The 27,022-nt window shown below is 53.1% G+C and overlaps 10 protein-coding genes across 11 annotated transcripts; 4 read left to right on the plus strand and 6 right to left on the minus strand.

Moving 5' to 3' along the window:
* Positions 1-592: 592 nt before the first annotated feature.
* On the minus strand, positions 593-2,612 carry J3458_005719 (uncharacterized protein). The gene is made up of 2 exons (XM_066118960.1): positions 1,754-2,612; positions 593-1,668 (listed from the first exon to the last, which is right to left on the minus strand). Exon 2 carries the CDS (start codon positions 1,617-1,619, stop codon positions 1,185-1,187), a length of 435 nt encoding a protein of 144 aa, XP_065976482.1. The 5' UTR covers positions 1,620-1,668; positions 1,754-2,612; the 3' UTR covers positions 593-1,184.
* A 933-nt stretch (positions 2,613-3,545) lies between these two features.
* J3458_005720 (uncharacterized protein) lies at positions 3,546-4,539 on the minus strand (the record flags this gene model as incomplete). The annotated part of the gene is made up of 2 exons (XM_007810748.1): positions 3,546-4,039; positions 4,188-4,539. The coding sequence occupies 2 exons, from the start codon at positions 4,537-4,539 to the stop codon at positions 3,546-3,548; spliced, it is 846 nt and encodes a 281-aa protein (XP_007808939.1).
* An 851-nt stretch (positions 4,540-5,390) lies between these two features.
* Positions 5,391-6,977, minus strand: GAS5_1 (1,3-beta-glucanosyltransferase; the record flags this gene model as incomplete). Its single annotated transcript, XM_007810747.2, has 3 exons — positions 5,391-5,979; positions 6,052-6,712; positions 6,851-6,977. The coding sequence occupies 3 exons, from the start codon at positions 6,975-6,977 to the stop codon at positions 5,391-5,393; spliced, it is 1,377 nt and encodes a 458-aa protein (XP_007808938.2).
* A 2,205-nt stretch (positions 6,978-9,182) lies between these two features.
* On the minus strand, positions 9,183-13,357 carry OSH3_1 (Oxysterol-binding protein 3). 2 transcript variants are annotated; one of them, XM_007810746.2, is made up of 3 exons: positions 12,554-13,357; positions 12,385-12,461; positions 9,183-12,306 (listed from the first exon to the last, which is right to left on the minus strand). In XM_007810746.2, the coding sequence occupies exons 1-3, from the start codon at positions 12,587-12,589 to the stop codon at positions 9,471-9,473; spliced, it is 2,949 nt and encodes a 982-aa protein (XP_007808937.2). In that variant the 5' UTR covers positions 12,590-13,357; the 3' UTR covers positions 9,183-9,470. The 2 variants fall into 2 exon arrangements, with proteins under 2 accessions (XP_007808937.2, XP_065976483.1); XM_066118961.1 differs by having other exon boundaries at positions 12,385-13,357.
* Positions 13,358-15,084: 1,727 nt separating this feature from the next.
* GTS1_1 (Gtpase activating protein) lies at positions 15,085-16,899 on the plus strand (the record flags this gene model as incomplete). The annotated part of the gene is made up of 2 exons (XM_007810745.2): positions 15,085-15,114; positions 15,181-16,899. The coding sequence occupies 2 exons, from the start codon at positions 15,085-15,087 to the stop codon at positions 16,897-16,899; spliced, it is 1,749 nt and encodes a 582-aa protein (XP_007808936.2).
* A 788-nt stretch (positions 16,900-17,687) lies between these two features.
* Positions 17,688-18,179, plus strand: J3458_005724 (uncharacterized protein; the record flags this gene model as incomplete). Its single annotated transcript, XM_066118962.1, has 1 exon — positions 17,688-18,179. One exon carries the CDS (start codon positions 17,688-17,690, stop codon positions 18,177-18,179), a length of 492 nt encoding a protein of 163 aa, XP_065976484.1.
* A 491-nt stretch (positions 18,180-18,670) lies between these two features.
* On the plus strand, positions 18,671-19,230 carry J3458_005725 (uncharacterized protein; the record flags this gene model as incomplete). The annotated part of the gene is made up of 2 exons (XM_007810744.2): positions 18,671-18,951; positions 19,023-19,230. 2 exons carry the CDS (start codon positions 18,671-18,673, stop codon positions 19,228-19,230), a joined length of 489 nt encoding a protein of 162 aa, XP_007808935.2.
* Positions 19,231-19,636: 406 nt separating this feature from the next.
* HIS7_1 (Histidine biosynthesis bifunctional protein hisB) lies at positions 19,637-21,578 on the minus strand. Its single transcript, XM_066118963.1, has 2 exons — positions 21,406-21,578; positions 19,637-21,264 (listed from the first exon to the last, which is right to left on the minus strand). The coding sequence occupies exons 1-2, from the start codon at positions 21,526-21,528 to the stop codon at positions 19,738-19,740; spliced, it is 1,650 nt and encodes a 549-aa protein (XP_065976485.1). The 5' UTR covers positions 21,529-21,578; the 3' UTR covers positions 19,637-19,737.
* A 631-nt stretch (positions 21,579-22,209) lies between these two features.
* Positions 22,210-24,564, plus strand: J3458_005727 (uncharacterized protein). The gene is made up of 2 exons (XM_066118964.1): positions 22,210-22,536; positions 22,600-24,564. Exons 1-2 carry the CDS (start codon positions 22,402-22,404, stop codon positions 23,638-23,640), a joined length of 1,176 nt encoding a protein of 391 aa, XP_065976486.1. The 5' UTR covers positions 22,210-22,401; the 3' UTR covers positions 23,641-24,564.
* On the minus strand, positions 23,985-26,433 carry J3458_005728 (uncharacterized protein; the record flags this gene model as incomplete). Its single annotated transcript, XM_007810741.2, has 1 exon — positions 23,985-26,433. Exon 1 carries the CDS (start codon positions 25,878-25,880, stop codon positions 23,985-23,987), a length of 1,896 nt encoding a protein of 631 aa, XP_007808932.2. The 5' UTR covers positions 25,881-26,433.
* Between the last annotated feature and the right edge of the window lie 589 nt (positions 26,434-27,022).

Below are 27,022 nucleotides of genomic sequence, written 5' to 3' on the forward strand. Positions count from 1 at the left end.
AATACATTCCTCATATACGACGCGGCCCGAGACGAATTACAAGACCATTACCTCGTAGTACAGTACGCCAAAAACAACCAATGTACACAATTGAGAAAATGAAAACAAAGACATCATACTAGGCGCAATTTCGTTCCCATATGCAATGAAAGAGAGTAAAATGCTTGCTGTGAATGGTACAGTACGCGCTCACTTAATACAGGCGTTACTCACAAACGTAGCACTGCACTTGCTCATCGTGATAGCTCTAATATCTAGGGCTTCTAATCCTGCTCCCGCAACTGTGCTCATGATGACATGATGTAACAAGCAATGTCTGTCATCGATACCGGCTAACCCAACACCGCATAGTGCATGGGAACGAGACATTGTGACGTTAAGAGCTCATTTCGTATAAGCTGTCCAGAGATCTAGTTCTATATATGAACAAGATCAAATTGGGGCCCAGAACCAACTCGTCACCAGCTAGCCTTCAGTCTTTTCTCCACGACCACGGGTTGATTTCGAGCTCGTTCCAGAGACCCGCCGTCTCAAGTAAGCGCATTCCGTTATTCACTCAGCGGCGTCAAAACACTTTCACAGACCAAGTGTGGTGAGAACCCTCGAGCTCTGTCCCTGAGCTGGAGCAGGGCAACACCGTCACAGGACCTGGTGTGGTGTCATATCGACAATACCACCGTGCCAAATTCGATGGGTGCCACCTTGCTCACCGATTCAAGCGTGGCCATTTCTCAAGCTGTAAAACGATTTTGCGTTTGGTCGTTGAAGCCACGCGCAAAGGCGCCTATCAGCCCGTTTCTCTACATCCAAGGACCTGTAGGATTCCTACGGACTTTCTTCTGACAGGCGTCCACGAAACTAATAACCTGACCGCTTTGGCAGTAGCCCCGTAACTCAACTCGTTCTCTCCATCTCATTACTGTAGTCCAATTGCAGATCTGTAGGAATAACAAATAGGCATACTTCTGTGACTATACATGAACCAGGAAACAAAAGGAAAGGGGAAAGAAAGGGAGAAAGTCGTAACAAAAGCCGAATCTCACCCCTGTTGCCCAATTCATTACCAGGCACGCCAAGTCCACCAAGTCAAATGCTCCATTCGCATGCTTGCATTTGGGAGCTCCCAATTTTCCCACAATCTGGTGCGATAATCATGTCCAACGTGAAAAACAACAAAAAACAGGTCACGAAGTCCTCGTATCTGTTGTAACTGCCGCCGGCGGCTGGGCAGGATATGCTGGCGGTCGTCCTCCAGTCTCCAAGTCCCGTAGCTCCGAACCCTCCTCGCCCGTCTCCTCTCGCCTTCTTGCATGTCGATCATGTATGGCGGGCGGCTTCTTTGAATCGTACGGCGGGGGCGCCTCACCCAGCTCATTCAAGCCTTCCACCGATCGCGTCTCTGACCATGGCGACCACCTCAGGCCGCGCCTGTATCTCATGTAGGAGCTACCCACAAGGACTCTGTCCTCAGGCCAGGCATGCCGGTCGGGGTTTTGTCTCCGCCTTTGGCGATTCCAGATGAACATTATGAATGTACCGACAGAGAAGACGGCAATAAGAGGAATGATGACCCAGACGAAGGGTTCTGTGGACATGCCCGAGGTATCGGTCGTGGACATGTCGGACGTGGAGGTCTAGGATTTTACTACATAAAATAAAGTAGAACCGCTTTTTGACGATGGGGAAAATCAGTAGGGTATCATATATGCGTAGCTATTAGGTATATCGACGATGGAATATGTCGGCGTCGTACCAAGGCGTGGATATTTGGATGGCGTGCTGTTATCTTGATGGGCCGAGTCTGTGATACTGCCAGCCAGAAATCACAAACGAGAGGACTGCAAACAAGAGACGGGCCCGTGGCTTGCGTCAATGTGTCACTGCCGTTGATAAGAAGGAAAGTAGCGGCATCGCAAACCACGGCAGCTCGAGCGCTGAGATTCAAGCATGCACGTATGTGGCCAGGTCGAGGGGTCAGGACATTATGGAAGCAGCTGGAGTCGCCGGAGTCGCTGGACCACACCACCTTTTTATTCCGCCGGCACGTATCTCAGCATGTACGAACATGCATGGAGGGGACCAGTCTCTTGCCTCTCCGGTGACGCAAGGGCTAATACGCTGCAGCTGCAGATGGTTGCAATACGTACGCACTTGGCACCTGCTGCGGCGCATGGTGGCCACTGGCGAGACTGCACCAAGACGACGACCCGGAGGTGGACGTTGCCGGGCGGTTACGCCTCCTCTTGACGCCTCCTGGGTTTGGGACCGACGATGAACTCAGTTGGACTTGACGGGTGCAGCAGAGTCCCAAGGGTGAATGACGTTATTGGATCGATCGATGGGCTCAGTAGGTGAATATACGGAGTACACAAGCGGGGCAACAGCCAGAGCACCAAAGCGACCAGCTACATGTAGCTACATTCGGGGTGACGCAGGCCTTCTGTTGGAGGGAGGACCACGGGGTATGACAAACCAGTTGCTGTGCTGTGCTGTGCATCAACAATGAACTAAACGGTCCTGACGTCTGGAGCCTGTTTTTCTTCGACTGAGCACACGCTGATATTATAATGACTATTCTTCTGTAGCTCCTACTTTTCAATAAAATAGTCGCCATATTTCTAGATGATGACCTTGATTCCATGAGAAGTAAAGCCAAACATTCCAAGCGATGCCATGCCAATCGTCACCGCAGGTGAGCCACACCCAAGGCTCCATGGCGTGCCGCCAGCAGCCCCGTAAAATTTCACGAGCCACCAAAAACCCGCCCGCCCACTGCATTTCCAGCCAACAACGTTGAATCTCCTTCACGACTTGGTACGCACCAACTCTCGAAGCTGCGTCACCGCATCACCCGTCCATCACCAAGTCCACCCGAAGCGGCGCAGCTAAAGGGACGAAAATGCCACGCGCAATCCGAGGTTCGTCGAATATCCATCCCTACTACCCGCCCAACGTTTTCCCGCCAACGAGTAGAGCAGCTCACCCAGTGCCATTCTCGCAAATCTCCAGGCGTCCTGATCGAGTGCGATCCCTCCATCAAGTCCATCATCGTAAACATCGACAGCGATAACCATGATTTCATCATTGAGGACTTGGACGAGGAGAGGGTTGTAGTCAAGGAGAATATGGTTCCCCTGCTCAAGCAGAAACTCGAAGATGTGCGTTCCAACCTACCCATCTGCACGAGCACAAAAGCCAGTCTCAGGCTTGTCATCGTCTCGCGAAACGATACACCACTCACAAGCATTCACAGCGCCTCAGGGAAAACCTCCCGCCCGTCGACGAGTCAGGTTCCGAATAATCACGAGAACCACATCCTGCCATTCGTCCACCGTTGATCTCACAGGACGAATACTTGACTTGGCTAGCAAGCCCACCTCGACCTCAAGTCTAACCAAGCACGCATTCCGTCTCCGCTACTACATATATCGGTACACACGGAAATCGGGTGGCGGCCGTCTTTTCGGCTGCGACATCTACTCGAGCACCAGGAAAGCGTCTTGTTTTATTCTTATTTTGCATTACGTTGCCCCCTTGTCCAGGGTCTACAGCTTCTCAAACGTAGGCGTCTTCTTCGAAAACACACTCATCAGCGCACTCGACACATCGCCAGCCTGCAGAGCGACCGAATTCCACACAGACGTGTACCGCAACGCAGCGGCGGTGCCATTCTCCCTCCCGTAATTCAACAGCTCCTTGGTGCCCTGCACCGCGACAGGGCTCTTCTCCGCCAGCCGCGACGCCATGTCCAGCGCGGCCTGCACCGTCCGCGCCTTGTCCTCGTGGACCTGGCTCACGAACCCGACCTGCAAAGCTTCCTGGGCGGAAAAGTCCCTGGCGGACATGCACACGTCCTTGACCCAGGACGTGGTTCCGACAATCTTGGGCAGGCGCGCGAGGGTGCCAATGTCGGCGGCGAGCCCAATGTCGACCTCCTTGACGGCGAAGCGGGTGTTGGAAGCGGCGAGGCGGATGTCGGCGCAGCACGAGATGTCGATTGCGAGGCCTAGCGAGACGCCGTGCAGAGCGCAAATAACAGCTGCGCGATGAAGCAAAAGATGCACACCAAGTTAGCTCAGTCCCCAATTATTAGATGCAACCTGCCATGTTTCTTCCCTCCGCATAGAGTGACATGTGGGCAGCGGGCAGCGGGCAGCGCCAAAGCAACAGTAGACAGTAAAACATACGCTTCTCACACCTCTCCATCTCGGAAATACACCCCTGAAACTCCCCAATATGGGCCCTCAAAGTCTTCGCCCTGCGCGCGGGATCCAAATCGGCCCCCTCGCCGGAAAGCGGCCCCTCGGATCTAGCAGCCGACACGTCCAGGCCGGCCGTGAAGGCCCTCTCCCCCGCGCCGCTCAACACCACCGCCCGCACGTCGGCATCGTCGCTGAGCTGGCGAAAGACGCGCCCAAACTCGAGCCACACCGGCCTCGAAAAGGCATTCAGCTTGGACGGCCGGTTGATCTCCAGATGTGCGACGTACGCCGACGGAAAGGTCACGCGCATGAATTCGTACGACGAATAGGCGGCCATGGTGAGCGGAGAGCCGACTGACGCCGTGATTGGTATGCTAGATTATTTCCTCGACGGTGCTTTGAAAACGTGAAAATATATATATGTTCAGGGCTCGGTTGGAGACGGAGAGCCCAAGGATCGTCAAATTCAAGGTTCAGTGTTTGAGGCTCGACCGCGGGTCGACGGTAGCGGCTGCGATGACCTAAATCGCCGCGGAACCGAGGTCTGCGTGGGGTGGGATCCCCTTCTCCAGACTTACCCTAGCTGGGGTTGGGCGCTGATGCCACACTCACATGCAATCGGCAAAATTCTAAAAACAAACTCCCACGGACCCTCGGGACAGAAGTCTTCATTGCGGATGCCATCGTCTTGCTGCCAATCAGCATGTAGACAACATGTTGACCTTGCTGGTGTTCTTGACTGTGCTACTCCGCATGCATGCATCATCGCATTGCCAGCTAATCCGATGATGCAACTCAATCTCTCAAAAGTACAACGGTCATCTATCTGTCAGTGCTTTGGTATGGACAACCACGCCTATCGTAGACGAGCTCATTGTCCATCCCAATACTACCTATTACATCACAATAAAGGGCAATGGCTTTTGTGAATATGGCGGTTGTGCTCTAAAATGAATTACTATCTTTACCTCAAGCCTGGCGGCTAATCTGACCACTAGCCAAGCGAACCACCAATAAACAAAGTGTCAACCCAAAACCCTTGACAGTAGGTAGCTCCCCAAGGGTTTTAGACAGTTCTTGTCATTATGCTCGCATCAACTGATTTACATGTCTTGTCCTTGTTCCCCTCCATAAAACAAGTAACGAAAATTCTACCAACCCCATCATCGCCACTTTTTCAAACGGTATTTACAGAAGTAAGGTGCCAAACAGGGTGAAGAAAACTACCAGGCCGGTGATGATGAAGGGGGCCTTCTCAACCGGACCGACGGTTGTGATGCCAGCACTGTCAGACCCCTTGGCACCGCTGCCAGTGGGAGAGGCTGCACCGCCGGTAACGCTAGCGGTAGACGTGCCGGAATCACCAGCGTTCTGGGAACCAGCGCCGCTGAGATCGAAACCTGGGCCCTTGCCAGCGCCGTCCTTCATGTACTTCTGAGCCTGACTCGGCATTTGGGGGATCAAGCTGGGGTTGACCTGCCAGCCAGCATCGGAAGTAGGGCAGCTGACGGAGTGGGTGGTCGAAGCAGCACCACCCGCGCCAGTAGGGGCAGGATTGTTCTTCAAAGCAGACTTGAATGCGTCGTATTCGTCCATTTTCTCAACAGTCTTGGCCTTGAGCCCATCCTTGAGCTCGACGATACCGTACTTATTGTCCTCGTACGAGTATTCGTACATGAGACCACCAGAGTAGACACCAGTCATTTCGCTGTTCATCATGGCCTGGATCTCCTCAAACTTACGGGGACCGTTGACAATGCATCCGTACTCAGACAAGCTGTTGATTTCAGAAAAAGACAGGATATTAGCTTGCAAGCGATCACCAGTGAATATGTGAGCAGCAACTTACAAGATAGCAAGGCCGTAGTCGGTAAAGTTCTTAACCTTCTGATCCCAACCAGACTGCTGGAAGTTCGTGTTGCACCACGAGTAATCATTGAATGCGAAGAAGTCGGATCGCGCGTCATCAGAGCCGCAGTTCATGTACTGGGCAGTCTGCATTCTGTTTGAGGAGACATCGGCAGCGGAGTAACCGACGGGAACCTTGCGAAGACCGCGAGAGTTCATGTAGTTTTTCATGTCGCGGGTGACAGCCTTGACGTAAGGGGCAGACTTGTCAGTATCCTTCTCGTCGTTGATGACCTCATTGCCAGAGAAGAAGGCCAGAGTGTTGGGATAACGAGCAAACATGTCGACAGTGGCGAAGACACTCTGAAGATACTTGGCGTTATACGAGGGGCCGGGCTTGCCACGGTTGATCGAGTACTTGGGGTTGTTGACATCGAGGACCAGGTAAATGCCAGCGTCTTGAAGAGCCTGCATGCACTTGTCGTGGTCTAAGGTGTTGTCGACGGCGTAGACACGGATGGTATTCACGCCAAGGTCCTTGAAATTGGCGATATCGCGAAGACAGACATCGGGGTCGCCAAGAGGGTCCTCGTTGGCGGAGGAGCCGCCGGGCTGGTAGTCAATGCCGCGGAGGTAGAACCGGTCCTTGCCCTTCCAGAAGGCTAGGGCAGTTCGAGTTAGCACAATGAGCGGATCGTGACAAGATGCAAGCAAAATCAGACAGTCAATCGAAGAACTCGACAAGGGCAGTAGGAGTGATGTCGAGCACGCTTATGGCAAAACAATTGGCGGCGGCTTACCGTTGCCGGAAACCGTGACAGTAGGGAAACTGTCACGCTTGGTGGGCGGCTCCTGTTCGGTGGGAGTTGGGGAGGCCGTGACGGCGCCAATGGCGGCCAGGGCCGAAGCAAATACGAAGCCCTTCATGATGAATGGATACCGGGCGGTAAAGCAAATGAGTATGATTACAGCTGTGATGGTTTAGTCGTATGAGAATGGTAATAAAAATCCCCTAGAGAGTGGAGGGAAGTCAGCGAGAGGAAGTCGGCGAGGTCAAATAAGTAGCAGCCAGACTTGAAGTTAGAAAGAGAAGACGGGAATAAAAAGATCCAACAACGAGGGAGTTGGATTGACGACAACGAAGGGGAAGTCGCAAGAAGAAGTAACGATTCAGGTTTGCATGAAGGAGGGAGAAGGAGATGAACTCTAATGGGAAGATCCGAGGGGGGAGGCACACGGATAGGCGTCCATTTTGAGGTAGGCATAACCATAACTGGCACTGGGCTTGCGCGCGCGACTTTGGACCGAGACAAAGACACATACCGAAGGAGCTCCCACTGTGTAGTTTGGGGGGTGGAAGCATCAATACACACCAGTTGACCACCAGACGGGTTGGCAGCGATTGGCAGAGACGTTGGGAAACCAGACACCAGACCAACCAATATGGGAGTCAATGCCACCAGCCAAAGCCTAGTAGGGGACGTGCCAAGGGCAGGAGGCAGGAGTGGCGTGGCGCCAGGCATGAACCGTGAACGGGCCGTGGATATTCTGCCCTGCCAGCAGATACTCCGTACTCTGTGCCCGATATTGTACCAGACCGCACCAAACAGTACAGGACGCGCCCGCAACTGACGCCTCACTGTGGCCTGACCTGAAAACATTGCCCAGGGGAACATGAGTTGCTGGCTGTCGTTCACAATACTCCTGAATCTACTAGCAGGAAGGGAGGTTTTGGTCCTGTCAAGTCTAACAAGCCCGTCGCAGCGCATCACAAGACCGGTCCGATGTAATGACACCAGACTACGGAGTATCGACAACACTATCATGGATTGGAACCGTCAAAGATGCCACCATGGGGCACCTGCGCAACTGGCCGGTATCACCAAGTATCCATCCCATGCCTCGCCAAGTCGCGGCATCATGTGTGGCCTTTGTTTGCTCACTTTATGGGGCACAAATATTATTATTTACCCTCCGTCGCGGCCTTGAAACGAGGACTCCTTCATTAATTGAGCAGCAATTGGAGGCGCCCTAGTCGTCCAAATGCCCCTGAGCCTCCCCTACCACATCGATCTTTCTGCGACCGTTGACACGTCCTTCCCCACACTGTACGCATGTTTGCAGGGAGTGTGCGCATCGTCATCTTGTTTTAGTGGCTCGTGAACTGGTGTCGTGTTGCCAATCTTGGTACGGAGTACGGAGCAGTACTAGTCACCTAGTGGCTGCACAGCCTCTCTCGTGTTTAAAGACCAAGGAAATGCGTCCGACCAGGTTCCGGGGCCTTGGAATCCCAGCAGTGCCACATGCAGCTACTCAAATAGTAAGTTAGTGACCGGCTCTTCTCCTACTCAGGACGGAGTCAGCATTCTAAAGTTAGATTTTTATAACCAATTTTCTAGGGGAAGAACAGCCTTCCCGCTGCTTTCTCTCGAACACAGCCCAAGTCAAATCATGGTGTCCTTGGACCACGTACTCCGTATGCACGCTGGATATCCGCTCAAGGCCAGTGCCCTCCTCACATGGGGATCGACGCACGTCACGTCACTGATGGTCGTCGACAGCAAGGGTTCTCAGTGAGACCCCCAGTCCAAGGGTCGCTACAAAATTCCATCCCTAACACGCCTGCTCCTTGACATTGCCCCCAATCCAACCCGTCGGCAACTCGGCACGTCAACACCCACCTGCATTATTAAAGAGGCGCAACAAGAAAATTGTAACCTGCAGTATCGATGCAGTGCAATGGTTCCCGCCATGTCAAGTCTGGTAGTTCCTGCGCCGAGTAAAGAAGACTGTGCACTCTAAGACCCCGTACCTTGGTTGTTTGTTTCTGGAGGGCTCTTCTTCGACCCTGGTCCGCCAAGCCTCTAGCCAAAAAAGGTTATCGCTTCGTCAATCTTGCAGAGCCGGCATCAAGTCTCCTCAAGTGCCACCAGATCGAAAACATGTTTTGAATAGTCGGCAAACATGTAATCGACGCCAAGTATTCCGTTACGCACGCCTTTTCTGAAATATAAGGGCATTATCCCGCCGTTTCGCCCCGTTAGACACTGGTGTTACAAGCATTAAATTTCCCATGCTCTGGGCCGAGTGTGGGCTCTCCGTCTCGGAGTGTGAATAACCTTTGTAACATTTTCAGTCATTCAGAGAAACACAATCATAATGGCTTAAGATGCAATGGTTGCCGTCTGGGGAAACCATCGGCTCTATGCAGCAGGAATACATATTGATGGACATGCAGTGGGTCACAGCCACCGTCTACGTCTCCTTTTATATAAAAATGAACCGTCACTCGTATGCAGAGTAAGACGTCCTCCGCTGAACGTAATGCTATGTCAGATCGCAGAACACCGAGGGAGCGAGCCCTATTCAACACATGTACTCTCAACCACTCTACCCAAGAAGAGGGAAAAACACTACCGTCTATAACTCGGGCACATCAAATAACCGCTGTACACCGCTCCAACTCCCCCTGGCCCTTTCCTCCCAATACCCATCCTTGCCCGTCTTTATCTTCCATACTTCCTCGCCGTCGGGACTATCGTCCGCCTTCACAAACCACCTGGGCCGATGTACTTCTCCCCTGTCCTCCATTTCTCGGCGCCGAGCACGCTGTGCCTCCTCAAGTCTATGTTTCCACTTCTCAGCTTCCTCCAACTCCCCCTTTTCAGCGAGACGCTGGTCTGGGCGGAGTCGTGTGTCTGTCGGTGCCATTTTACCCTTTTCAATTTCAGTGATTTCGTTGAGACGCGCTGCAAAGAGCGTCATGCCGTAGGTTTGAGATGGGTTGTCCACCATTTCGCCAACTTCCCAGATTTCTTCGCTAGCTGCTTTACCGGGGCCAATGGTTTTAAGGCCACCAGTCCAAGTCCCCACGAGGCCGCTGCCTGTGTCGTTGCCGTCTGGGCTGAATGTAGTCACGTAGACATCCTCGGCGCGGCCACCAAACATGCCTTTACTCTTGAACTCAACACTGGCTTTGTGGCCGGTGGTGTCGTTGGCTACGTGCATTGATCCTACGGGCTCGACGTACTTTTCACCCATGACAACGTTGCGCAGGAACATGGTTGCTACGTTCCAGGAGTAAAGCTCATCACTGCCGTCTGTCAAGCGAAGGACAACTCGGACGCGGCCCTCGGTGGTAATTTCAGCACTCTTTCCCCAGAACTTTTGCCCCGGAGCGGGTGAGTGCGAGAACGACCAGTTTGCCGAGTCGGCTTGCATGGCCAGCCTCACCGGCCGATGCTGAACCTTTTCCACGAGCAGTCGGAACCCCCCCGGAATATCTTTGTTTGTCCTGACCAGTTCAAATGTTTCACCAAGAAGGGGGTTGAACGGTTTTCGAATCGCTCGTTCTTTGGCTCGACCGCCGCTGAATCGAGACACGGCAAAGGCCGTAACAAAGAGTAGTCGTTCTGTTGGGCTTTTCTGTCTGCATGCCTTGTCCAAAAGCTGCGCATATTCAAGTGGCTCGGCAACCTTCTGAAGCAACGATATGGGTTCGTTAGCAGACACGGGCATGCTAATCGTGCTAAGATCCTTTCCGACGTTTTTGCGAACGAATGCGATAAGACTTGGTGGATGGACCAGCGCTGGCGGTATTCCGGTTCTTCGAGTTACGGCTTGGTCAAGGGGGAGAGGAGTGAGATTCTTCGGCCTGACAGGGTAAACATCACCGGTGCCTTCTGTACCAACTCCCTCTTCGTCTTCGATTGAGGATATGGATGAGCTTTCGTGAATAGATTCCTCCTCAGCCTCGGTCTCGGCGGATTCGTCTTCGCTGCCATCGATCTTGACGACGCCTGACTTCGCGTCCTCGGCATCAAAGAATTCGTCTGTAGATGTCGTTTCGATGCTCATGCGGGAAGCACCCCCAGCGGATGGGGGTTGCGGCAAACGACGTCTTTTGCTGTTGGCAATCAGAGCAGTAAATTCGGAGACGACAGAATCGAGATCAGAGAGTAGGGCCTGGCAGTGATCATAAAGGGACTTCTCCTCTTGAGCTACTCCGCGAGACCTTCTCTTGGACGCCTGACGGGTCACGGTTTCCACACCGCTAGTGGCGTTGGCAAGTGAAGGCACAGCCAGGGCTGACGGAGTGGTTTGTTGAATGGGAGAGGTTGACAGGGATGGGGCACTAGACTTTCGTTTCCAGAACGACTTCTTCTCCACCGTCGGAGGGAAATAACCGTCCTTGTTCTCCTCGTTGGGGGTTCCAAAGCCGGGTGAAAGAAGCTGTCCGTTTGGCGAAGGCTTTGGCAACTGGGCGAGCTCTTTTGTCAGTCTGCGGAGAGCATCGCGCGTACCCACAACACGACTGACAAGGGTCTCAACCTGCTGCCATTCAACGGTTTCACTGTGGCACGGATCTTGTGTCCTCCTGGGCACATGGCCATCGAGCTTCAAACTAGGTTTTGAAGGCTTTGTCAGTGTCTCGAGACCTCGAGCGAGGCGACTAGCTCGCTCCAGCGCCCGTGCCCAGTCCTGAAATTCCTTGTCATTTGGTGCCCGCAGATGCCAAACCTCGGCACCAGAGTCAATACTGATTTCCCTTCTTCGCTCATCTGCTGCAATGGCAGCCAAACTGAGGGGGATGGCTCCCCGTAAGGCAGACGAGTTTCGATTATAGTAGTATGACAGAGTGCAAGTCGAGTAGTCCAGTGAGAAGAAGCGGCGAGCATAGCCCTGTCCCTTCTTGCGCCGTCTTTTTGAAAGTGTACCGACATGATAGTTCGGAGAGGCTCCGGTAACATCACTCTTTCCAGCTGAAGATTGCGCCCTCGCACGGCCATGACTTGGAAGACTATCTACCGAGGTCGAGGGACCATTCTCATTATGAGGACTCCCATGCTTTCCCAAGCTAGACTGGCTGTTCTGAGCATTCGGCAACTGCAGGTTCGGCAAATGGTTAGTTGTCTGAGGTGGCGCGCCAGTTGGATATGTGAGAACAACAAATGTAGCTGTCTTGGAGGTTTGCTTGGAAAAAGTGTTGTCGAAAACCAGGCCATACATGCCGCCCTGGCCCGTATGAACATCATGTGTGCCTCTAGAAACCTTGTCCGCTTCGCATTTCCCATGCCAGGAGATCGGGATAAAGCCCTTGCTGATCAACAAGTCTTGCGCGGTAGTCTCCTTTTTGGGGAATCGACCACCTTTGCCATCCGTGGTTCCTTGAACCGGAGCACCATCGAGTACGTCGCCATTCGAGGAGAGTATTGTCGTTGCGCCGCTGCCTGGATGTTTAACAATACCGAAGTTACTGGTGATAGAGTATTGTCAGCGAAGACGGCGCTTTGTATCTTATGCCGTGTTACGGCTTTATTTTGAGCTGGCTCACATTGATTTCTTGTTCGGCTGCACACTCCACGAGAGGGTATGATCTTCGTCGACCCTCACCCATCGGACTATGTAGGACTGTTTGGAGTTAAGAACGGGTTCAAGAAGCGATGCTGGACGGCGCTGGGCGACACTGGCGCGGGGAGATGAGAGTAACAGGTGTCTATTACCTTGCTGTGGACCTCGAGCTTCTCGATGCCGGCCATGATGGGTGTCGTGGCACCGTGGCTCTAGCGCGAGAAAGAGCAACTTTAATGGTGGTGGTAGAGAGCGCGGCTGGAATGCACCCTCTGAGAAGAGCACATGGAGGAGCCTTTTTATCAACTTTGCATGACTTGCAGGGTCAGACTTGGCTAGGCGGAAACCGTGGCTGTCGTCACTGTCGGTCTCGGCAACCCGCGATTGCTGGGGAACTCGGAGGCTAAGGAAGCCCTGACGGAGATGCAGGGAATGTTGGAGAGATGCAAAGCTGATGCAGGCTGGGTGGCCGAGGCATTATCATACGAAGTCGGGCGTCGCGGACAGGGCTGCGGAGAGTTGACTTGGCCAAGGGGGGTTAGCACAGTTCAATGTTGCCATCTGACATTGGGATTGACCCCAGGTGACAGCGGCCGACCCAGCCAGCACTGGAGGAGTTCCAGGGGCCTGCATGGGAGCCCAGCACCAGATGGCACTTAGAAACCGCACGCGCGGTGCAACCACATGCAGCATTCAACATTGGAATGTTGAAATGTGACTTGACCTTCAAGGTGCCCCTCCGGCCTGCTCAAGGGGAGCCTCGTGTAGCCTTGCGGCCATGTTATGTTACTTCTGTATGATCTGAGCAACGGTTCTCATATAGCTTCAAAATAGCCAACCTGTACGCATTGCACTTTTCACACCATTGAGGGCCACAATTGGCTCAGCCACAGCGCGAATGACCACCATCATGCGGCATCTAGAGGCGCGGCCGGAGGTACGGATGGAGGTGCGGGCCAACTCTCCCCGCCGAACCACCTCAGGCAACTACCGAGTAGTTATAAGTAGTACCATCCTATTTGATGACTTCAATGTTGTAACTGCCCCGGATTCGGGAAGCTACGGAGCTTGGCGGAACAGGAATAACAACGTGGCGGGTCTCGTGTCTCGCGGTCCAAACCGAACCTGCTTGTGTTTGTTGCCGACACTGACGACAGCCTTGTCTTGTGTCAGCATGGGACAAAAGCTGATGACGTTTGACGGGCTGTCCTTTTAATAGCATCAGTCAACCGGGGCTTTTCGCAGCATTTCCGGCTTGAACTTGACCAACTTTGACTGCTGACTCGCTCCTTCAACCGGACCGTGTCGGACGCCGTGTAGTCATTGAACCAAGACGGAGAAACATCCCGACACGCTCCTCAGGCAGGTGAAACCACTCGAAAAGCCGTGCTGAGATCCTGAAAGGAAACAATGATGCCCCCCAGCCTCTCGAACAAATGTCATGTTGACTGGGCCAGCGACACGGTACATATGGTGGAGTCAGTGAGCGCTGAAGAAACAAGATGTCCAGCCTCAAGTCTCAGTGTATCGAGTCGGGCCTAGTGCTTGCCGGTGCCAGCGGTGCCAGCGGTAGCCGGGACTGGCGGATCAACAGCCAGCGCACGGTTCAGTAGGCAATGCATTGATGGCTATTTAAGTACTTGGGTCAAGTAGGAGTCTCACCCAGACTGCTCAGTGTTGCAGCAGGTTGGCAACACTGAGGCACTTGACTGAAATGCTGTCTGCTCTGTCCGCCGCGGCTCACCTGTGGCGTTGAAGGCCACAGTCCACCAGACAGACATAGAAGGGTCAAGAGGTCTGGATGTCCTGATGTTTGGACGTGCGCCCATACCCCCCACTGTGGGCCGAACGCCATTGATGCTTTGGGTTTGAGACCCCACCACCGAGTACGCACCAGACCCTTCAACTTGAGAATGTTGGTCTAACCCTTGACGGCAGCTAACCAGACCAGGACGTTCTTGATGTTTCTCCTTTTCGGCCAGACCATCCGTCAACCTTCAAGTCATTTTCGACATCACAACGGCGGCGGGAGTCGAGAGGTGCACTCACAGCGTTCTGTCAATCTCTTTGTTTGTGTCGCTTTTGTTACCAACTTGGACTCTTTGCCTCCTCGCCTGACATTTGCCCTTCACCCTTTATTTTTTCCTGTCCGTCCTTTTACCTTCTCGCCATGGTCTTCGAATAACTTCCATCATTTCTCGCATGCGACTGCTCTCCATCTTGGTTTTCGTCGTTCTACTTCCTTTCTTTCGCAAGATATCCAACTTTCAACGTGGCTTGCAGCAGGGCTCTTGGAATTGCTTCATACCATACAATACCATAACGTATAATCTTCCCTTGCCATGACCAGTGCTTTGAGTAAGCGCCAGCAAGCGCGCAATGAGAAGGCCCTCCAAGACCTCGTACACAAAGTCCCGGGCAACAACTTATGCGCAGACTGTCACGCGAGGAACCCAGGTTTGTTCAAGCTTCTCCATGTATTTGAATTGGTCAACCTGCTTACTGACGCAAACCGCGCTTGAAGCTTGGGCATCATGGAGTGTATGAAATGAATATATCCCCACCGGCGCTCGAATCTCCCCCGATACTGATCAGTCCGTAGTTGGGCGTTTTTCTATGTATGCGCTGTGCCGCGATACACCGAAAGCTAGGCACTCATATCTCCAAAGTCAAGTCGCTGAGTATGGACAGCTGGTCCAACGAGCAGGTTGATGTACGCTACGACGGCTCTACACCATGGGACCTGACTGCTGTGGAATGACTGACAAGAGTGTTCTAGAATATGCGCAAAGTTGGCAACGTTACTTCGAACCAGATTTACAATCCCGAGGGTCGAAAAGCACCGGTACCGATTGACGCGGACGAGGCGGACTCTGCCATGGAACGTTTTATTCGCCAGAAGTACATTCATAATGTCGCCGCCAAGTCTAGCATGCCGCAAAGCCGGGGATCCGACGAAGGTACACCCCCGCCGCTACCGCCCAAGAACTCAACAAAATTCGGATTCAGATCAGCTTCGTCTATTTTCCCCTTAACATCTCGCGTAAAGAAGGACCAGCGAGCTATAAGCAGTTCGAGTGGTAGCGCAGTGCCGTCCCCGACATTGCCAAATAAACCTTCTAGGCTTTTTGGGGCCACGGTCGATTATGTCGGGCCGGATGAAACTGACAAGAAACTGACAAGACTTTATGAAATGGGGTTCCAGGATCCTCAGCGCAACGCCATTGTTCTCAAGGGTGTCAACGGTCATCTGGACCAGGCGGTTGAGGCTTTGGTCCGACTAGGAGAAGGCAGAAATCAATCTCCAGCACCTATGCCAGTGTCTCGAGAACCTACATTGCGTGCCACAAAGTCCATGACTCCATTGAATTCCCACTCAGGTTCAGCTGGGGTCGGGCTGAGCTTAAGCGTTCCACAGAAACCGATGCTTGATAGGCCAACAACGTCATCCACCACATCTACGAATCCCTTTGATACGATACCGCCTGCACAACCTCAAACCGCCCAGTCTACAGGGACGCTGCATAATAGAAACTCATACAATGGCACGAACAATCCTTTCGGAGCTCCCTCGCAGCCAGTCGAACTCAGTCAGGCGTTTCAGGGTCTACATGTGTCAACGTCCACATCTCATCCGACATTCTTTTCCCAGACTAATGGAGTACATCAATTACAAACGCCACAGCAGCAGCAGCAACTGTACCAGCAGTACATGTCGCCGTCTGCTCCCGCCAGCCCTCAAAGTTATCAAACCGTGACTTTCCAGAGCAGCATGACATATCCGCAGCCGATTTCTTCCCTCCAACAACCCATGCAGACCGGCTACAACCCGTTCTTCTCCCAACCGTCGAGTCCAGCCCCACCGCCACAAAATTTGACCGTCAAAACGGCACGAGGGTTTGCCAACAATCCGTTCTTGCGATCCCCTACGAGAATAGCATCTCCGCCTCTTATACAGATACCGGAACAAGCCCAATCCAATTTTGCCGAGTCGCCGTTGCTGAGTGCATCACCCCAACCGCTTCCGACATCATCGAACCCTTTCTTTACCACCATGCATCAACCGCAGCCGCAAGTACAGCAGTTTGTCCAACAATCGTATGCCGTTCAGCAAACCCAACAGTCGTACTACCAGAAACCCCGACATGACAAGGCTTCGATAATGGCGCTATTTAATCAACCTGGACAATACACTCCCAAGCCTGCAGCCGTGGAGCCGAATGTGAATACTACAACTCCAAGTATACCAGAAAATCAGGCTATCTACACTCAATCTACCCAGCCACTGCCCACAGCAAACCAGCAACCACGCAGTCCGTCACAGCCAATAACTGGGAATACAAATGCGTATATGAACCAAACCACGACCCAGCCGGATCCTTTCGCATCAAATAAGCATATTAGCAGAGACAGTATGAACCTTGGCCTTGATATGGCTTGGACCAATGGAAGACACAGCCCAGATGCATTCGCGAGTCTGAGCGCAAGGCATGTGTAATCCTAATGAGAGAGGATGGAAAGGAACTGTCTCAAACTGAACATAATGTATATACAGTGTATGTGGTGGTGGAATCTATGATGTGGATATTCATGTTGTGTTAGGAGGAGAGTTACTCAATGTGGCGTTGAGAGTGACAATGCTGATGTATAAGCCGACAAACTGCAGATGGTCACCAAGCTCACGAGTTGCTACACAGGTTGGTGCCGCATACCATGCCGTTTGCCGCGGTTGACAGGGTGTCCCTCAGAGAGCAGATCCAAACGAAAATTTCAAATGTGTTTCGTTTGTTGGAGTGTTTCGGATTGGTTAATAACTAATACCCGCGCAGCCTGTGATCTCCTCTCCGAGTGCAGTTACCAGTCAGCGCCAGTCAGCGACCAAGTGCCCACCTAATTACCTAGGTAGTTGCCGCTGAGATAGTCCGGTTCATGTACGTACTCGGTAGGTTAACCCTCCTTCAGACAACGCGGAGTATTGGACTCGACGATTGATTGGGAGACATAAGTACTCCGTACTACCTCACGCCCAGCCTTGTACTCCAGCAGAATTAGTCACATCAATTTGCATTCACACAATTGGCGACACGATGACGGAACGCCGACACCACGACGGCCATGTCGGGCTTGGCGGACAGGCTCCAGGCCAGAGATGAAAGTGTCTGGTGCACGTGGTTGCAGACAGTGCCTTTGACACGAGGCGGACTGTAAAGACAAAGCGACTGTCAAGCCAGTAGCTGGTCTATAGTGGGCTGGAAGTGCTGCGTCTTTGTGCTCGGCACGGACATCATGTCGGATGCACAGTACGAAACCCCCATTGCAGACAGTGATGCAGAGTTTCGCATGGGCTACGCCGCTCTCCGTCTAATCCGGCCGGATGGTGCATGGCGTTTCACTGCTGGCGGTGGTCCGCCACGAAATGACTGGAAGGATCCAGTTGAGTTGTCTCAGGTGACTTGTCACCGCTCTTCCCCCCGACACCAGCAGTTCTGCTTTTCTTCCCCCAATCCACACACGTTGCACAGCACAAATCCATCTCAACCTCGCTTTTCCAAGCAGCCGCCTTTCGCAGCACACTTTCCAATCTTGTCTCGATTGCCTCTTTGTCTCACCGACCAATTTTACGAGATCCTCCTCGATTCAGATCGTCCATCTGACGCCCACATTACTGCACAATCCAGTCGCCACTTCGTCGCCAGTCAACTTGCCTGCGACGACCTCACATCGAATCCATCGAATCCATCGAACCCTCTCAGGACAGTAATCGTGGAACAACGATAACAATGGCGCTTTTAAGTAACCAGAATTTGAATTGTAGTAGTAATTACGGCGAGGACGTCGTTGCCCGAGTCAACGTCCTTGCCTCCTGCTACATTGTCGACTCAGCTGCCCACCTTAAGGGCATCCACTACTGCACTACCGGGGCTGCAGGTATGTTCTCCAAGACTTTTTCTGGCTTCACGATGCCATATCCCATGTGGTTCGGTCAGTTGTGACTGCCTTCAAATCATCACTGTTTTTTTTTTTTTTTTTTTCACCGAAACGTTATACTGACTAATCTCAAGGGGCGGAGTGGTATTCCTGAGGTCCCTACCTCAGGACTACCTTCTCCTCCAACAAGCCCCCCCCTCGCCGCGCTGACTTCGTCTAACGAGCTCGCGCTTCTTCCGAAGAACAAGAAGCGCGACAATTCGGGCCACCGTCGCCCGGAGCGACGAGGGGGGGCAGCACTCACGATCAGGGAAGAATGTGAGAGATTCTTTTGTGAGACCATGAAGGCAGCATTCCACGGTGAGAGGAACCTGTCGATGAATGGCTCCGGCCTGTCAGGTGCTTATTTACAAACACCGCCACCAGAGAGCCGGTTATCCGACGTCTTCCGGCAGAGCATGGACATCAAGTCTCGGGGATTTGAAGTCGATGCTTGGATGGAAGTTTGGGATTACGCTGGTGGTGCGAGCTTTCGAGCCTTCGTGGCAAATAACGGACAGGAGAAATCCTTGTTTGTCTTTTTCGACATTGAAGGCGTTATGGGACGAGATCTCAAGAAAGCGTGAGCTATCCTTTCCCTTTGTTCGATGCTTTGCGATGACTGAACTTGATTCTAATGATTCGTCCTATTAGTCTTATGGCTCTTATCGAACTCGCTGATGGCCCTTTGGAATGCGCACATATTGTGACTTGCATTGATCGCCGTATACCCATTGAGGAAGCACACGAACTGACCAAGAGCCTTCAGTGGGTTGGATTCGAAATGACTACTCTAGACCACTGGGCAAATCGCCTCGATTTTACGAGCAAACGGTGGGTGTTTATGGGCATGGAACTCTAGGAGTGATTGTGTATCCATCGTCTCCTGGACTAGAGTTTGGCCACATTAGAATTTCCTGTTTCGAACCCGGACTTGAGTTGCCCAACCCGTTTGCCCTCTTGCCTCTCTCTTTTCGGCTCGTAGCCATTTTGCCGTGTTTTCTTTGTTTTGCAGTTTGGCCATGAGCGGTAAAATGCTTTCCAGTGTCGGGCAGATGGGATTGTTAGCCTGGCGTAATGTCTGCTTTATGTTTTTCTTTCTGGTTCCTTTCGTGTCCTATTAGTTTGTCTACCGTTGGTCTGAAATGTGTATATCCGGTGGCGTTGCAGCATTTAAGAATGGTTTAGTTTGATTGTATCAAATACCTACCGGAAAAGCAGGTCGCAGCATCATGGACACACGAATTGAATCCTGGTATCATTGAGGAGTTGGTGGACATTGAATAAAATAATCTTTTGATCCCCAGAATATGGGCCAAGTGCTAAATAAACATGCCAAACGTGAAGTATGCCGCCTTATTCATCTACATCATGACAGGTCTTGTTCAAATTGCCTCACTACAAGGCCTTTGTCCTTCAAGTAATCCTTCACCTGCTTAACTGTATACTCGGCGCGGTGGAACATGCCGGCACCGAGAGCAGCATCCGTGGTAGTCTTGCTAAAGACCTCTTCAAAGTGGCTTGGGTTGCCAGCACCGCTTGAGGCAATGACGGGAATCTTGACAGCATTCTTGACCTGGGTGATGAGCTCTAGATCAAAGCCGGTGTTTGAGCCGTCCTTATCAATGCAATTCAGCAGCAATTCTCCGGCGCCCATGGCCTCCACCGCCTGCGCCAGCTCGACGACGTCCATGTCCCGTGTTTCCCTGCCGCCCTTGATGGTGCAAGCGTACCAGCAGTACGGCTCGCCCCTGGGGCCGGGGAATTTGGTCTCGATGATGTTGTGGCGGGTAGCGTCCACCTTTGGCACGTAGACGCGCTTGGGGTCCACGCTGACGACGACGGCCTGGTTCCCGTACGCACGGGAAATCTGCTCAATAGCCGTGTTGCCAAAGAGTTTGCGGCCGATGGAGTAGTACTCCTCCGCGGCGATGACGGCGTCGCTCCCGATGGAGACCTTGTCCGCGCCCGATTTGAAGTACATTGTTGCGATTTCCAGCGCCGAGACTTTTGTGCCGTCGGTGTCGACGGTGTCGCGGATGCCGCCGCCAATGGTGAGCGGCACGAAGACGGTCTGCGATGTCTGACGCAGGATTTCCAACATGGGGAGGTCGGCGATGGGGCAGTCGCGGAAGGATGTGATGTTGAGGAAGGTGACTTCGTCGGCGCCGTCGTGGTAGTACTTCTTGGCCATTTCGACGGGCTTCCCGAGGTTTCGGACGTCGCGGGTGTCGTTCTTTTCACGGACATCGTACTGGTCGCCCTTTGTGACGACGAGGTCGCCCTGGTCGTTGGTGCGGACGTCGAGGCAGGCTATGACGCGACGGGTGAGGCCGTCCTTGGCCTCGGAAGAGGCTTGACCGAGCGTCGAGGACGGCGAGCCGAGGGTTTTGGCACCTTGGCCGTTGAGGAATGCGCGGAGAGTTCGCAGGCCTGCGACGCCCGACTTTTCCGGGTGGAACTGCGTCGCGTAGATGTTGCCCTTGGCCACGGCGCCGACAAATGTTTCCGTGCCGTAGGTGCCTGTCGCGACGGTCCATCCTTGGTCTTCCAGCTGGCCCTTGACGTAGGGGAAGCGGTATGTGTGGACGTAGTAGTATTTCGAGTCTGGGCGCAAGTCGTACATGGACTGGCCAGCGGTGCTGGCGCTGTTCCAGCCAATGTGCGGAACTGACTTGGTCGAGTCGTCAAAGCGGCCCAGGAATCCCTTCACGACACCGAGCCCGGGCACGTCGGGGTCCTCGACGGACCCTTCGAAAAGCGCTTGCAGGCCAACACACACGCCCATGAAAGGCTTGCCCTCGTCAATGTGTTTCTGGATGGCGGGCAGGTAGCCTGCCTGGGAGAGTTGGGAGAGGCAGTGGCCAAAGTGGCCTACCCCAGGCAGAATGAGTTTCTAGATATCCTGGTTAGAAAAGTCGATTCATTCATTTTGCCCTCCTCACCCAAGCCCTCCCCGTTCTCACTTCCAAAAAAGAATCGCTTCTCTCCTTTATCTGGGTATTCCTATCCGCGTTGGGGGCTGTGTGATACATACCTCTGCTTGGGACACATCTTCCGGCGACCGGATCCAATCGACCTCATATCCAAGCTTCTCGACGGCGTTCACCAGGCTGCGAATGTTGCCGGCGACATAGTCCAACAAGTGAACCTTGGGCATTGTGAGCCCCCCTATGAGAAATCGCGAAGAAGCGATCTGATGCGACAAAGCGGAGGTTTTTGGGGGGGGGGGGGGGGGGGGGGGGGGGGGGGGGGGGGGGGTGAGGATGCGGTTAGAGGTCGGGAGAAGTGTGACTGTTCGCCAGTGATTGGAGTCACCGGTTCTAGCTGAGGGCAAGTTATGGATAATCGGATTTTGGAGCTGGGTTAAGAGGGAAGTAGGCGCATAACAAACAAGTGACTCAATCTCGAATGCCGACAAAGGCGCAGCATGAGACACGAAAGTGCCATGGAAATTCAGTTGCGATGGCGGGGCGTTTGAGCCCCATGTGGCTTTATCGATAAGAGTGAGTGTTGGGTGACCCAGCTCTAAGACACCAGCGACAGTCTGTGACTGAATTTATTTTCCCAACGAAAGGTATGCACTGAAGTGCCATAGTGAATTATGTTACAGAGCGCGGTAGCCAGGCAGCTGGTCTGACCAAATAGCTTTTGCCCCCCACCATGCTTGTTCTTCGCTTTTCGCGAAGCATCAAGAAAACGTTGAGATGAGAATGGCCGACTTCAACCCTGGACCATTGCCACTTGGCCAGAAACGGCATAGTCCAAAAGCGTCAATGACTGACAGAACCGACGACGCCTCACAACTCACCACTCACTTACATTAAAACCAAGCAAAGTATACGATGTGTATTTCATCCAGGCTCTCATAGCCAGCAAGCCACATGCTCGCCTTTTGCAGTCCGAAGAAAGAATAGGGTGTGAAGACTGTAAAATTTGCACAAAACGGGATTGGTCGCCCGATTTTCGCCCGGATAGTCGCCGTTTTTTTTTTTCAACCCTCTCACCTACCGAAGCCATCTCATCACCGTACATGGCAATGGAGAGACCGAAGAGTGTATTTACCCCAGATGAGCCCGGGGCTTTGCCCCTCGACCAGGTCCTCGCGCAGTTAGTCAACGACGACCAGGAAGAATGGGAGTATGAGTACTCCGCTGCAGAGACAGAGGTAGGTCCGTCTCTCTCGTGCGCGCGCGTGTCTTTGCGTCTCGCTCACAGATTTTCACAACAGACATTCTACCTCACAGTGGAGCTCTCGTATCCCGAGTTCAAAGAGCGCGCAGCTAGAATCCCTCCGCACAGTCGCGGCGGATACTACAGGAACTGGGCGGAACAGGACGCGCCCCGCGAGACTGCCAAACAGCCGCCGCAAGAGGCCAAACAGGCCGCTGGCGACAACAGCGACAACGAGGAAGTCTTCGCCGCAGAGCGAGATTATGAGGATGACGGCACGCCGCTGGACCCGGTCCTCCTGGCCATGAGCAAGGGCAAGGACAAGGCTACAACGCCTCCGCCCGCAGACACGCCAAAACACCAAGAAGCTGAGCCTCCCCAAGCCCAAGAGGAACCTCTGGACACAGAAGAAATCCAAATCCTGGACCTACACACGACCAGCCCCCTCTTCTCCTACAGAGGCCGCCTCTTCCAAGGCAACTGGGCAGAGGTCATTGGCACCGAAGTCATCCTCGCCGGCACGCCCTCGGACGACTCGGCCGCGCTCCCCTCACTCCGCACCCTGCCGGGCGACATCTCCCTCCTGGCGGCCAGCTCCTCCCGCATAATGACCAGCGAAAAGATACCCCGCCCCAAAATACCCTCTGTAGACAAGCTCGCCCCTATCAAGGAAGAATGGAACATCCGGATCCCTCTGGGGAAAGACAAGACCGGCGAGCGCGCAGAACAAATCAATTTCCTCGAGAACCTGATGGCATTCAAGATTAAAAAGGGCGACAAGGATCAAGTCACCGTCTATGCCACCGATGGCAAAGGGAAGGACTGGGACGATAGAAAGTCTGTGTATTACAAACCGAGACGGAAAAAGATTGGCGAAGAGCATGATGCCGAGAAGCAGAAGAACAAGGTGGGCAGGCGGCCGAGAGGCAGGCCGAGCCTGGCAACGAGATTGGAAGGGTATCCTGTGGGGTTCGGGGAGGGTGCTACAAAGCATACTGAACTGTCGACCATGACGCCGACCAGGTGGGATGACCTGGATAGGGAGGAGGCTGATGAGGAAGGCAGTGAAGAGGGTGAGGATGTTACTATGCTGGGGTGATGTGTAACTTTGACGTTGGTATCAGACGCAGTTGGAATCTGTCCTTGGTGCCACGGGTCTAATATTTCCGCAGATTTACTCCATGTCATCAATCGTCTTTCAATCTTTCTAAAGGGAGGCTTCGGAGGATGTCTGGAGCTGCTGCTGCGGGAAATCCAGTACCAGCCAAGAATGAATTTCAACCCTATGTACGCCTAGCTATGCCCTCTATTGCATTATTCACCAGAGAAAACTTGGGTCGCGAGTCAAGCCTATGGCTCATCCGAAATGCCAGGCACACTGTACCTCATCACCAACTGCAAAAGACAGTTCCGTACTGAGCACAGCCAAACAGGTCTCGGAGATTAGAACCGGGGAATGGCGGACTGGTAAGCAGCTTCAAGATCAGCCAAGCCCGGCCTACTACCCGCCGTAGTGGCAGGTCGATACGGTTTCACATCAGCATAGCAATGGGTTTCCGCCTTATCAGGGACAGTGCCGTTCAAGAGGTACGCGCGGAAGAGGTCATCCGTGCATTTTGACACATGTGCCCACGTACCGTGGCCGTACCCATGATGAACAATCAATCTTGCGTTCTTCATCCCCATTTCGCTGAGGAGCTTGCGGCCATTTACAAGCGGCGTGACCGGGTCGTGCGTCGGGGACGCCAGCAGGAGGGGGTTCCTCAGGGGCTGGTTAAAGTCGCCGCGATACACCTCGGCCCCTTTCGGCCAGTACCTTTCGTAGTTGCGGCAGGGAAACACGGACGCGAAGTTGGCGTGCCCGCTGAGGAAACTCTTCTTCACCATGTCCCGCCAGAGAGACTCCCAGACATCCAGACCGCCGGGCGGGCTGGCGTCGCTCGCGTCGCCGCAAACCACCATGAGGAGTAGTTCTGCCCCCGGGTCAGGTTCGGGATTCATATTCGGCGGTTGGAAGCTCCAGGACTTGTCTACCATAGCGGTGGCCGACGCCAACTTGCCTTCTTCCAGCTCCTGGAGTAGTTTGGCTGCGCTGGGCCAACTTGACGGCGTATACAAGGTTCCTGAAATAAAGGACACCACGTCGCTGTAGGTGATGATCAATGGCCCGCTCTTTTTGCTATATGTTGGTATGGGACGCTCTGCCAGCCCCTGGAGAAGCTTCTGCATCCTCTCCTTCAACGAGCCCAACGTCACATCAGAGCCATTGACAGGCTTGGCAAGTGCGCAGCGTTCAGGGCCGGCTGCAACGCATTCCCCCAGGAAGCCGTCGTTCCAGACATCGGTTGTGTTGTATAGTGCTGTTTGTGCGTAGCCTCCCACGGCTCGATGGTCTCTGGCATAGTCCATGCCGTCCAAGATGATGCGCCCTACACTATCGGGGAACATGTTGGCGTAGATCTGGGCCAGCGTGGTTCCATAGCTGGCAAAGTATCCCGTCAGTTGCGTTTCGTTCAAAGCAATTCGGATTGACTCGACGTCGCGAGCAATGGTGGCCGTGGAAGTGAATCGAGGAAAGTCACCAAGCGTCTTATGGCACGAGCGAAACGTGGCTTCGTTTATGGCATTCACCGTCTCCAGCTGTTGTCGAGCACATGGCGACTCTTTGAGATCCTTGTTCACCGTCAGGGACCAGCGGTCTTCGAGACCGGCGTATGGGAAGCACACCACCTGGGGCTGTGAGAAGCCGACGCCGCGGGGGTCCCAGCTAAGCACGTCGAATGTGCCGTTCGTCAACGCCCCGGCCAGGTTCTCTGCGGATTTGAGAGCAAACGAAACGCCGCTTCCTCCCGGGCCGCCGGGGTTCAGCACAATAGTTCTCTGGCTTTTCTTGCCGACGCCGGAAACTTGGTATTTGACAACGGCTAATCGAGTGATTCGGGGATCAGACTTGTTGTGGTAGTCCAAGGGAACGTCCAGGTAACCGCAAAAGTAGAGGCCTCTTCGCTTGTGAGACGGCGAGGTCGAGGAATTCAGAGCCGACTCCCCCCAAGCCCACGTGTCGGGGTTGGGATTAGATACATGGCCCCACGTGCCTCGGTGGTCTGTATCGTTCAGGAGAGGAAATTTCAGCGCCTCTGGGGAATCGGGGCAAGGAATGAAGTTGAACGGGTCATTTGGTTTTGGGAAGCGCTCCGACGTTGCCTTGTTTTCAACATGAACACGAGGTTCTGCTGGTGCCGCCTCCACGCCCTGCCACAAAGCGCCGAAACTGATACCCAGGAAGACTAGCTTGAACCAGAGCCTCGGAAACGTGTTGAAGCCTGTTTTGTGCTCCATCTTGTGTGTCACAATGAGCAGCTATGGACCGCTTTGAACGTGGACCCGGTCCTTCATTGAACCCATCTATCAAGGGGATGAGATGTTCTTTATAGTTGGAAATCCAAACACATTGAAAGGGTCCTAATTACAAGGTTTTGACTAGCTAGCTTCTAATTCGAAGCTTACAGTTAGTTTGAACCTTCTACGTGACGAGGCCTAGCTACGGTAGGAGGCAAAAGGTATTTGACCAAACCAGGTACCTGGCTACCACGCTCTATACTATTGTATATTAGTGTATATTAGTGTATACTTGTTGGTGGGCAAATATATTCTGCCCCAGACTGTAGATGACTCATTCGATAGACTAGATTACGTATTCGTTGACACACCCTCGCAGCTTGGATCAAAGCCTATCGAAGCTGTTGATAGTTATCAATGCAAGTTGAATCAGATGTCTACGAATGTCTCAAATTGAAGGCCACGACCACCCAGCCCTTGAAAAATATTATCGTTCAAAAGATGAAAACCACTCGATCACAACGCGGGCGCTCGCTGTGCTAACCCGGTATTACTCTTAGCCATGACTACATGTATAAGGATAACCCGGCATATCGAAAAATCATGGGCGCTTGGCCTGAAAGTCAAAGTATTCAGAATAGGCCAGCCCTGTATATTTACTTATCATTCGTCCGATAAAACTTGAAAGAGAAGCGTGAGACAATCTCGACCAAGTCTCCTGCGATCAATCGCGCGGATAGAGAGCGATCACTTATCGTGGGAAACACGACGGCGGGGAACCAGAGCAAAATAACTCGGGAGTTGTCCGCGACAACTTTTTCAACAACGAGTCGAAAACAGGAACGGCAGCAATTGCAGACGCCGCCGCCTTGAACGGCGAATAACGCTGATGATGTCGACGAGCCGTCGCTGCCTAACGAATGATTCGAACCTTTGACCCGGCAGGACCTTGGTCAATCTGTCAGCTAGATTATTAACGCTCATACATACCTTGATATTCAAGCTTTCTCTTTAATAGTGTGGTGGTTTGGGCTTTACCCAACCCTGGCTGTTGACATTGGCTGCATAGTGCCAATTGGACGAAGTGAGGTTATGGCCGCTACGTGCTGAAGACGACGTGTGAAGTGTTAGATCTTGAGGGA

Source organism: Metarhizium acridum (assembly GCF_019434415.1).
Source record: "Metarhizium acridum strain ARSEF 324 chromosome Unknown scaffold_31, whole genome shotgun sequence".
Lineage (NCBI taxonomy): Eukaryota > Fungi > Ascomycota > Sordariomycetes > Hypocreales > Clavicipitaceae > Metarhizium > Metarhizium acridum.

Coding starts and splice junctions, on each gene's coding strand:
- J3458_005719 (XM_066118960.1), bottom strand. CDS start 1,619: ATGTCCACGACCGATACCTCGGGCATGTCCACAGAACCCTTCGTCTGG.
- OSH3_1 (XM_007810746.2), bottom strand. CDS start 12,589: ATGGCCGGCATCGAGAAGCTCGAGGTCCACAGCAAG. Junction 12,462..12,553: donor AGCTCGAGGTCCACAGCAAG/GTAATAGACACC, acceptor AACTCCAAACAG/TCCTACATAGTCCGATGGGT. Junction 12,307..12,384: donor CAGCCGAACAAGAAATCAAT/GTGAGCCAGCTC, acceptor CTCTATCACCAG/TAACTTCGGTATTGTTAAAC.
- HIS7_1 (XM_066118963.1), bottom strand. CDS start 21,528: ATGCCCAAGGTTCACTTGTTGGACTATGTCGCCGGCAACATTCGCAGC. Junction 21,265..21,405: donor AAGATGTGTCCCAAGCAGAG/GTATGTATCACA, acceptor CAGGATATCTAG/AAACTCATTCTGCCTGGGGT.
- J3458_005727 (XM_066118964.1), top strand. CDS start 22,402: ATGGCAATGGAGAGACCGAAGAGTGTATTTACCCCAGATGAGCCCGGG. Junction 22,537..22,599: donor ACTCCGCTGCAGAGACAGAG/GTAGGTCCGTCT, acceptor TTTTCACAACAG/ACATTCTACCTCACAGTGGA.